At 35.1% G+C, this 10,577-nt stretch overlaps 1 protein-coding gene across 1 annotated transcript in view; it reads left to right on the top strand.

The window, feature by feature from the left end:
- Positions 1–10,577, top strand: part of LOC106876982 (HEAT repeat-containing protein 5B) — a 153,988-nt gene that overhangs the window by 59,327 nt on the left and 84,084 nt on the right. Inside the window, exons 5-6 of the mRNA XM_052971972.1 lie at positions 9,745–9,894; positions 10,197–10,371. Of these exons, the coding sequence (XP_052827932.1) occupies positions 9,745–9,894; positions 10,197–10,371 (325 nt within the window). The remainder of the gene's footprint in view (positions 1–9,744; positions 9,895–10,196; positions 10,372–10,577) is intronic.

Consider the following 10,577-nt stretch of genomic DNA (forward strand, 5'->3'; position numbering starts at 1 on the left):
GTCTTTGTACTTAAATAACTTTTCAACTTCTTTAATGGACACATTTCTCTCTGATGGTACTGTCACATCTATCATTAAGCATTTCTTATTCTTCCCATCTTTGATGATTATGTTTGGCCTGTTTGCCTTGATTTCCTTATCGGTGTTGATTGGCATGTCCCAGAGTACTGTTACATCATCTTTTCCAGTCACAGTTTCAGGTTTATGCAGGTACCATCTTTCTGAAGTTGGAAGCTGGTAGTGTTTACATATCTTCCAATGGATATATTGCACTACTCGATCGTGTCTATGAATATATTCGGTTTTTGCAAGCGCTATGCATTCAGTTAAGATGTGGTCCACTGTTTCATCCTGTTCATGACACATTCTGCATTTCGGGTCAGTGCCATCGTTCATTATTTTGTTGTGGTAAGCCCTGGTTGCCAAGCTTTGATCTTGTGCTGCTATGATAAAAACTTCGGTTTCAGCCTTCAGTCCTGAGCTCTTCATCCATACATGAGTGTCTCAATTTTCTACGTCTGGTTTGTTTACTCTACATGGGTATCAGCCATGCATCAGTTTTTCTAGCCATTCTTCTGGGCTTGTTTTTTCATCTCTTCCTTAACTCTTTTAGCAAACTGGGTTACTTTCTCACTTGCCTTCATCTTAGGTTCCTCCGTCATCAGTTGTTTCTTAAACTGTACAGTGGTGGTTTTGTAAGATAATTCTAATTGAGTTAGTCCTCTTCCTCGCATGCTTCTCAGTAAATAAATCCTGTTCACGTCCGCTTTTAGGTGGTTCATTCGAGCCATGGTTAGTAGTTTTCTGGTCTCGGAGTCTAGCTTCTTTATTTCGCTTATTTGCCAGTTGATTATGTTGACACTGTAAGCTACGATTGGTACTGCAAGAGTGTTAATGGCTTCTATTTTGTTTGCAGCATTGAGTTCAGTCTTTGTTACTAACCGTACTCTCCTGTAGTACTCTTTTCTAATCTTCTCTTTCATTGCTGAATGTTTTATGCTGTTACTTTTTTCTATGCCAAGGTATTTATATCCTTCTTCCTGGTCCAGTGCTCAGATTCTTGCTTCTGTATCTACGTGGATATCCGCAGAACATGCCAATTTGCCTCTTACGAAAGTGGCTTTTGCGCATTTCTCCAGTCCAAACTGCATCCTGATATCATCACTGAACTTTTTAGCCGTAGCAAGTAGACCTTCTTGTTGTTCGTCATTTTTTGAGTACATTTTCAGATCATCCATGTAGAACAGATGACTACCTTTTTTCTTCTTGATCTCATATCCATACCTGGTTTTGTTGAGCATGGTACTTAATAGTACCAGTGCCAAGCAGAATATTAAAGGTGACAGCAAGTCCCCTTGGAAGATACCACTTTTGATTTTGATTGGTTTGCTTGTTAATGATCCACTGGAATGGTTCAGCATCAACATAGTTTCCCATCTATTCATACTGTGTTTCATAAACTTGATGAGAGTTGGGGATACTTTGTATACTTCCATCACTTTCAGAATCCATGAGTGAGGTACACTATCGAATGCCTTTTTATAGTCGATCTATGATGTGCTCAGGTTCGTTTTCCTGGTTTTGCAGTCTTCAAGGATCATTTTGTTTATCAGCAATTGGTCCTTGCATCCATAGCTCCCTCTTTAACAACCTTTTTGTTCTGGTGGTAGTAGGTTGTTTTCTTCTAGGAATATATATGTTCTTTCAGTGATTACAGTTGTTAATATTTTATACATTGTCGGTAGACAGGTGATTAGTCTATAGTTCTTTGGGTTTTCTGTGTCATTTGTTTTTGGTATTAGGTATGTCACTCCCTGTGTCGACCAATCTGGGCTATTTTCTGGGTTTTTCATGACTTCATTGTATGTTGATAACATATCTCCATGTATATCAACTAGCTGTTTGATCCATAAGTTTGGTACTCGATCTATTCCCGGTGACATCCAATTGCTGGCCTTTTTCAGGGCCAGGGTGACCTCTTCCTTTTGAATATCTTCCCGTTCCTGTATTTCTATATTTTCCAGGAGTCTTTCTTGTTCCTTAATCCATTCTGCATCTTCATTATGTTATTTTTCATTTTCCCATATCGTACTCCAGAAATTTTCCATATCCTCTTTCTTTGGCAGTTGCTCAACATTTATTTGTTGTTTACCAAGTTCCCTGTAAAATTTCTTTCCATCTTTAAATAATTTGTTTTGTCTAAATTGTTTGCTTCTCTTTATATATCGTGACAGTCATTGTGCCTTTGCTTGGATTTTTTGCTTTAAGTTTTATTTTGCTTCAGGTATTTCATTTCTTTTGTTTGATCCCATGCTTTTTGTATATTTTCTTGGCTTTTCTTTGGTTGACCTGGTTTCTGTTACTTATTTCGGTCAGTATTGATAGGTTGCCTCTCAAGCATCGTATATCCTTTTCTAAGCTTTCTTTCCAGTTTGGTTGTCTTTTCTTCTGTTGAGGACTTTTCTTTTTTAGGTTTATGCTTTTTGCTTCAGTAACAGCTGCAGCCGTAGCATTGGCTAGTTGGTTTAGTGATATTATATTTAGTGGTTCTGTTGTTGTTGATTTTATCTCATCTATTACATTATTGCCAATTTTAATCAACTCCTTCAGGTTCTTATCCATACTGACTTTTGGTAGGGGCTCTCTGTCTGTGTGTCTTGTGCTTTTACCTGTTCCCATTTTCTCTGTATTTCTTCTTTTAGTTCCAAATATTTCTCCCTATCCATGTCACTGTTTCTTGCTGTTGGTTGTTTTACAGGTTCTTCTATCTTATTACCCACAGAGGGCTCCTCAAATACATCCTCTTCTTGGTTTTCTGTAGTCCCTATTTCTATTTCATTTGTATTTGGTGGTATATGGTGAGATCTGTTGACTTTTTCTTTTATTTCTTCCAGCTCAGTGTCTGTGAGCCTCCTGTTTTTAATGATATCTCTTCGGACATTCCCTAACTTGTTGGGATCCATATTTAACCTTGAAGTTGGATTTTGTTGTCTCCATAATTGATAAGTCCTTTTTGTCGTGTTATCTTTTGATGGTGTGACTACCGCCATGTAGTATGCTTCCATTACTAGTTTATATTCTTCCTGATTCCATTTAGTTCTAGGGTTTTTGCATGTAGTATGGCTTGCATCGATGGGACTCAGGTTGAAGTTTTCCTCAGTTAAGTTGCCCACCGTTGCCTGGGAGTGGGTAGAGTTCAAATCAGTAACCAACTTTTCGCTGCCAGCCTGACTCTTCACTAGCGGGTGTGCTCCTTGTTGACCCCTGAGACGAGTGATGCGGTATGGGTTGTTTTTATTGACTTTATCCATTATTGGTTAACTACTGGGTATATTCATGGTGATTGGCCACATACTCCTTGAGTACCTAAGTACCTATGCGTATCACACATTGCCGGTTCCGCCTTCAAGGCCATTGCCCATCTGACTCTATGGGTCATCCACCCTCTCTGTCATCTCAGACTTCATGCACTTAAGGGAAGGTATCCCTTCAGCCACTACAGCAGTCTAACTGCTGTTGCCTTCACTTACTTTAGCACCACTGTCGAGTGGAGGTCCTGGTGCATGACTGCCGGCATGCACAACCGGCTACTTGGAGTCATAAGTGAGAGTTGAGTTTTTGTTGTGAACTAGTGATCATCATCCATGCTCTTGGCATGCGACAGATGGTGAACAGAAGTGCTATCATTAACAAATACCCCATATGCCCTTGATTATTATTATTATTCAGTAGTTTTATTTTTATCACATTTTCACTGTACTACCGAGCACAGATCTGTGCCTTGGGTATGTGCTGTGGTTTATTGTGGTGCTCTTGTTTTCACTATTGAAAGTGCTTTATGTAGGATATGTGCGGTGCCTAGTAGTGCTATTTTCTATATGTTATATACATTTGTAAGTCCTGGTGTTTTGGTTATGTATTTGTCTGAATGTTTTTTTAATCATACCTAATGCACCTTTTATTATAGGGGTTGTTTCTGTTTTTAGGCTCTACATTCAGGTTACCCCTATTTCCAGATCTTTCTATTTTGTGAATTTCTCCATTTCTTTTAAAGATACATTGTCATTTGTTGGTATTGATACGTCAATTAGAAGGCATTTTTTTCTTGGTGATCTCTGACAACTATATTCAGTCTATTAGCCTTGATTTCTCTACCTGTATATATTGGCATATTATTATTATTTAAGGCGGTGAGCTGGCAGAATCATTAGCATGCCAGGCAAAATGCTTAGCATTTCATCTGTCCTTATGTTCTGAGTTAAAATTCTGCTAAGGTTAATTTTGCCTTTTATCTCTTCAGGGTCAATGAAATAAGTACCAGTTACGCACTGGGGTCAATGTAATCAATTATCCCCTCCCCCAAATTTCAGGCCTTGTGCCTATAGTAGAATGGATTATTATTATTATTATTATTATTATTATTATTTTACGTTTGACTTTTGTTTTGCATTTGTACAAGTTGGATCCAAGTCTCACCCACCTCAAGAGACAACAAGTTAGAAGTTCATGTAGGTGTTATGCCTAGGATACCATATATTTGGATTTGTACATGGTGTTGTTCTAGAGAATGTTTAAGAAACCATAAGAAAATTATGTGTTTGTTTTAAAATTTTAGATAACATAGACAGTATTTTACGTAGGATATGGGCAGTTCCCATGAGCACTATCTTTTGAACTTCAGCCATTTTGGGGTTTCCTGGTATCTGAGCTAGGTAGTAATCAGCCCGTTTCACTGTCATTCCCAGGGCACCTATGACAATAGGTATTGTTTTAGTCTTCAGGCTCCACATTTTGCTAATTTCTATTTCAAGATTTAGTCTTCAGGTTCCACATTTTGCTAATTTCTTAGTCGTCTTCTTCTTCTTATTATTATTATTGCTACTATTATGACTTTTATCAGTTACTGTTGATAGTAATCATAATAGCAACAATAATTATCTTTTTGCTTTTATCCCAATAATTATTACAATCCCTTTGTTGTTAACTGGTTATGTTATATAACATTTGAATATTATTTTTTAATGTTATTACCAGTTCAAATATGCGTATGGCATGTTCAGACTTGTAAATAAGCCATTCACTGTGTTTTGTCAGGGAGAAAATTTCTTGCTATAAACAAATAGGTGCTAATTCATCAATATCAGTTTGCAGCACCACCTATCTAGACTGTGAGATGCAAGCATTTCAGAGTAGTTATCTTCTCTTTGGTGACTGATATGTTATAAGAGGAACAATCTCTTTTATCTATTCACAGCATCTCCCTGCATACTCCGAAATGCTTGTGTCTCATAGTCTAGATAGATGGTGCTGCGAACTGATATTGGTGTATTAGCACCATCTATCTATAGTGAGAAATTTTCTCCATGACAGAACACAGTGAATGGCTTATTTATGAGTCCAAACATGCCACACGCATATTTGAACTGGTAATAACATTACATTTATACACTTCACTGCTTAGTGATCCCCCTCCATAATTATTTTTTAGTTAAAAATTTGGATTTTGAGCTTTTGTTCAGGTTTTTATTTCAGACAAAAATGACTCCTGCTAGCGCTGCAGTCTATCTCACTCACTAAGAAACATTCTTGCACGTTGCATCATTTATTTCTTCAGTCTAGATCTCTCTACCAGATTTTTTAATGGAGTTAAAAAAAATATATATATATATTCAATGATCACACACCTTTTCTAGTTGGACATCTGCCATACATACACATTATATATAGTGTGTTTTATATAGATGAAAGATTTTTGGTTTGATAATTTCGTAAGATGTTTTGATTCACAAGAAATTCCTGTAGGTAGCGAATATCAAAAACAAAAAAAAAGGTTGACTTCAGTGAGAGAAAATAGATGGCTGCAGTAACTTAGTAATGAAGAAATATAAGAATATTAACCACATTTGTATATTTAATTGCTTTTTGTACATTGGATTATGAAACCTACTACATATATGGGAAATTCTGTCTGTGGGTGTTTGTGGAGTTGTTAGCTAACTCCTCTTACATTGTTTTATCGGTTTTGATGAAACTTGACACGAGTAGAACTCATGGCTGGAAACCACATGACATACTCAGATTGTTGAAAAAAAATCGATAATAGGGTCCCTGGAAGGGATCCTTATATATAACCAAGGGAAATAGCCCATTAATTTTCCTAAATTATTTGGTATAAATCAAATTGAGTATGCTTATTTCTTAGTATTTGAACTGTTAGTTATTTTTGCAGTTTATCCAGTACAATCCTTAAACAAGTATATAGTATTTTTTTAAACAATAGATCCACTTATTTCAGTTAGTGACTTATTCACGAATATACCAACACTAGCACCCTGAGGATAATATTCTCTGGGAATGCACAAAAGTCCTTTTCAGAGTTTTTTACTTTGAATTGTTATCTCATATCCGATTAGCCTATTATTACGTAACATGCTTCACGATTTTAGTATACATACCTTATTAGTATTTCTTCCTGTGTTCTATATACTCTGGGAATGCATTAAAGCCCTTTTCGGGGCTATTTTATTTGAATTCTTACTATTGGGTAACTAATTTCATGTTATTACATAACTGACTTCACAATTTGGGTATTCATAACTTATTGGGAATTCCTAAAAACAAGATCCTGTGTAAGACATTTCTGTATTCTCTGTAAATGCACAAAAACCATTTTAAGGGCTACATACTTTATGTTGTTATTGGATTAGCGAAACAATTATGAGAAGGGAACCAAGGGATAAGCCCCACTTTCCCAGGAATTACTGGGTACATTAGCTAGTATTTGACATATAAAGAAAGTTATTTCTTTTTTCTGTTTAATATTCTTATATTGTTGTTATTAGTTTCAAGATTTAACCATATTTTTAATTTTTAAAGCATTCTTTTATTCTTTTACTTGTTTCAGCCATGTGGCTGCCGTCGTCAGATTAAAATTATTTTTTGTTTTTTTTTGTGGAATTGAACTGACACATTGTAAATATTCTTTAACTGTCACTCCCGAGGGATCACTTTTCCATTATCCCAATATCAAATTGTGCAGCTAAGAATATTCTCATTAATCTATTGTTTAAAATCTACATGGCAGCAATCTAATAGAATCACTTCCTTCTAAGAATGAATAAGGTTAATTTATGAAACGATTGTATATGTTTGAGTGAACTAGCCAGAGTATATGGCTGGTGGAAGTAAAGAAGTGTATATTTCTATAAATTGGCCAGGCTATATTACTGGTGGAGGTTAAGGGTCAAATTGATCATTGTCAGATTTGACTTCAGATCAGTGAAGTATTAAATTAGTTTCAGTACCAAATTGTATTATTGTCTAAAATTTATTGACTCCTGCAAATGCAAACAATAGTATTGCATCTGGCAAGATTTTCATTTAGAACTTAAATTAATGAAACCAAGTAATGAGAAGTTTTCAAATTGTCTGAGCCCATTAGAGAAAGTTGTTTTTGTCTTCTACTTGAATCATTGTTGTCATTGTAATTGAAATAAATTCTATCTCAACCAAGCTATTTTTGAGGAGCAGAATATTAGCAGGTAAAATTTTGCTCATTAAAAATATTGATTTTGGCAACAGTATAGTTTATTTATATTGCAGTTACCTTCAATTTGACTAAAAATATTTAATTTTAGTATTTATTAGTTCCACTTCACCAGTTTTAGTTGTTTTTTTTTTTTCTGTTATTTCAAACTAAAGTATAATTCTGTTACTATGTAAGTACATTTTTATTTTACTCTGATTTTCTGAAATTAGCTACTCCCAGTTTGTTGGTATTGGACAGTAATTGAGAATGGCTTTTCAAAATATCTACATGCTGTGTTTAGCTTATAGTATGTACTGAAAATTGTTGTTAATCATTCAAAAGTAGTATTAAGGCATATATTAAGAGAAAAAGAAATCAGCATTGCACATTGTACAATAGTTATTAATGTACTTTAGCATAGAGGCACATATTCTATAAGTTTAAGGTAATCTACTATTGACAACCTACTTAGCTCAAACCACACTGTTGTATGGCATTGTGTTGTATCCCCTAGTTCACCGTCTTTCTTTGTCACTATCAACATTGTCAACTTAATAATAATGATTTTGTTAAATCTTTGTTGTTTGTATTTATGGTGTTTGTAGTTTATAATGTTTCTTTGCACATATTCTTGTTGGGTTAGTTGTGTCTGTGGTAGTAGTGAATGTGGTGATGGTGTTGTTAAGTGTTAATGTTGTTGTTGATGGTGTTAGTGTTGTTGTTTGGAAATGTTTCTTCAATCTGCTTGAGCCTCCTAGCTTTTTTTTTTATTGTGCGTTTTTTTCCCCCTTTCCTTTTTTCCTTTATTACTTTTTACCATTTGCTTTCTTCTCTGCCATCTTCACCACATGGTTGAGTGGTCCCAAGTGGAGTGGGTGCATATCTTAGGGTTATTGTTTTTTTTTGTTTTGGGACTTTCAGTTGTTGGTGGTGACATAGTGAATTTTGAGGGTAGTATTTCAAGTGTTTTTGTTGTTGCTTCCATTGTTGTTACTGCTGCTGCTTTTACTGTTGTAGTTGCTGCTATTGTTGCTTTTGTGGTGATAGTGTCAGCAGAAGTGGGAGTCTTCCTTTTTTCTTACTTTCCTTTGAACAGAAAGCTTTGAGATGGTTTGTGTCACCACACATGTGAAACCTTGGTTTTCTTCCCTCATAGCTACAAACAGTTGTGTACTGTCTGGCAGATTGATTAGGTCTGAAATGGCTTCAGTACTTTCTTGATCTGTTTGAATCAATAGTTTCATCCCTTGATCTGACCAGTTTTTTTTTTCCTCCTTTCTTACAACCTGCAATATAGATTTTATAACCGTGTCAAAGTGTTGTTGTGGGTAGAGGAAAGTTACCAATAAATAGATGAGTATTCTGCTCAGTGAGATTGGTATTGGACCAGTTTGTCCTATACCAATCTCCCTTGGTTTTGGAGTGCTTTCTAGCCTCATCCTCTATTGAAAATGTCACCTCTACTGTACTGAATTTTGCCCCTACTGAAGTACATTTTTGGTGCCCAGATTAATTTGAGGCACTTTTTTATTTCTGTTCTGTTACTTGCTCTATTTTCTGGCTTTTCAATCTAATGCATTTGTAAAAGATTGTTTTGTTATCGGTTTCTTGCCAGATGGATTGTGAGATGATAAAATATTTTCTTAGCCTGTGAGGAGACTTTTAGCATTTTTAAATCCTGGTGGGATAAAAAATTTCTTCCTCCAGCATTGGTGAACCCCTTTAATAGTTGACTTTGGTTAGTTGCAGTGATCTGATTTTTTTTTTTTTTTGGGGGAAATGTGTTGGTATTAATGTAGGTGCTTTTGTTGGAGTTGATAGTTTTCATTATGTTACTGGAACTTGCAGGTGTGTTGCCGCAAAAATTTTACTTTTCATTTATCAGTTTCTCATCCTTGTCATTGTTTTCATTTTGTTTGTTGTTATTACTGTTGCTTTCAGTTTCTTTGTTATTGTTGTTATTTTTTGCTGTTGCTATTGTTATTTCAGTCAACACTTTGGTTTTACATGGTGTGGTGGTGGGGGGAGAATTACTAAGGCACCTCTTCTCATCTATAATCTCGCTTACCTGACCTTCTGTGGGGAGAATGTGAAAGACAAGTTTACAAATATGAAAGTCTTTTCTTATATTCATCATTTTATGTATGTATTTATATATAATTTTCTGAAATTATTTTTCCAGATGAATTGACTTAACAATATTGTTTATTTTCTAGTCTCAAGGACGATGTGAAATCATGTTAACTTTGGAGAAAGTGGTTGCTGGTTTAGGATCAGCTGGGTCCTCATGTCACAAGGATATTTACAAAGCTGCTAGGCAGGCTATGACTGACAGGTCTATGGCAGTGCGGTGTGCTGCTGCTAAGGTAAGGGCTGCACACAAAATTTATTCTATCTTTAGAGTATTGCCAAATCTGTGTTTGTATGCATAATGAAACAGTACTGTGACTTCCAAATCTGTACATGTTCTCTATAGTATATGTTATGTAATAATGTATTTCATATATATGTTTGTTTTTGCATTTATTTCTGAAATAATCATGTGGATGTGTTCTTGAATGGTCATTTTGTTAGTTGCTTTGTTCCAACTGTAAACTATGTATATCTGAAAAATTGTTTCTACCACAAAAGAGAAATAATTATTGAAATGAATTTCATCATATTTCAGTGTATGATTCAGTTGGTAAATGAAGCTCACTTCATGTATACTAGTGAACTAGAGACTGTTGCATCATTGTGTTTCCGTGCACTGGATGGATCAAACTATGATGTAAGGTGTGTAGTTGCTGTATTGCTGGGAAATCTCATGGCAGTTGCACAGTCTCAAAAAGCTACATCTCTAAGTAAGTAATCTTATTTATTTTCAATTGTCATCTGACCATTTCCTAACTTTTTCCTTTTTTGTAAAATAAATTGCCTTCTCTTTGAAATGAAATTGAATTATTGAATTCAATTTAATCACCTAATAACTGAATTTAAACTAAACTAATAAGGATGAGTCTAATTGATATAACACCATACCTTTGTAAGAAAGGGAAAGTCAGTTGAA

This window comes from Octopus bimaculoides, chromosome 11 (genome assembly GCF_001194135.2).
Source record: "Octopus bimaculoides isolate UCB-OBI-ISO-001 chromosome 11, ASM119413v2, whole genome shotgun sequence".
NCBI lineage: Eukaryota > Metazoa > Mollusca > Cephalopoda > Octopoda > Octopodidae > Octopus > Octopus bimaculoides.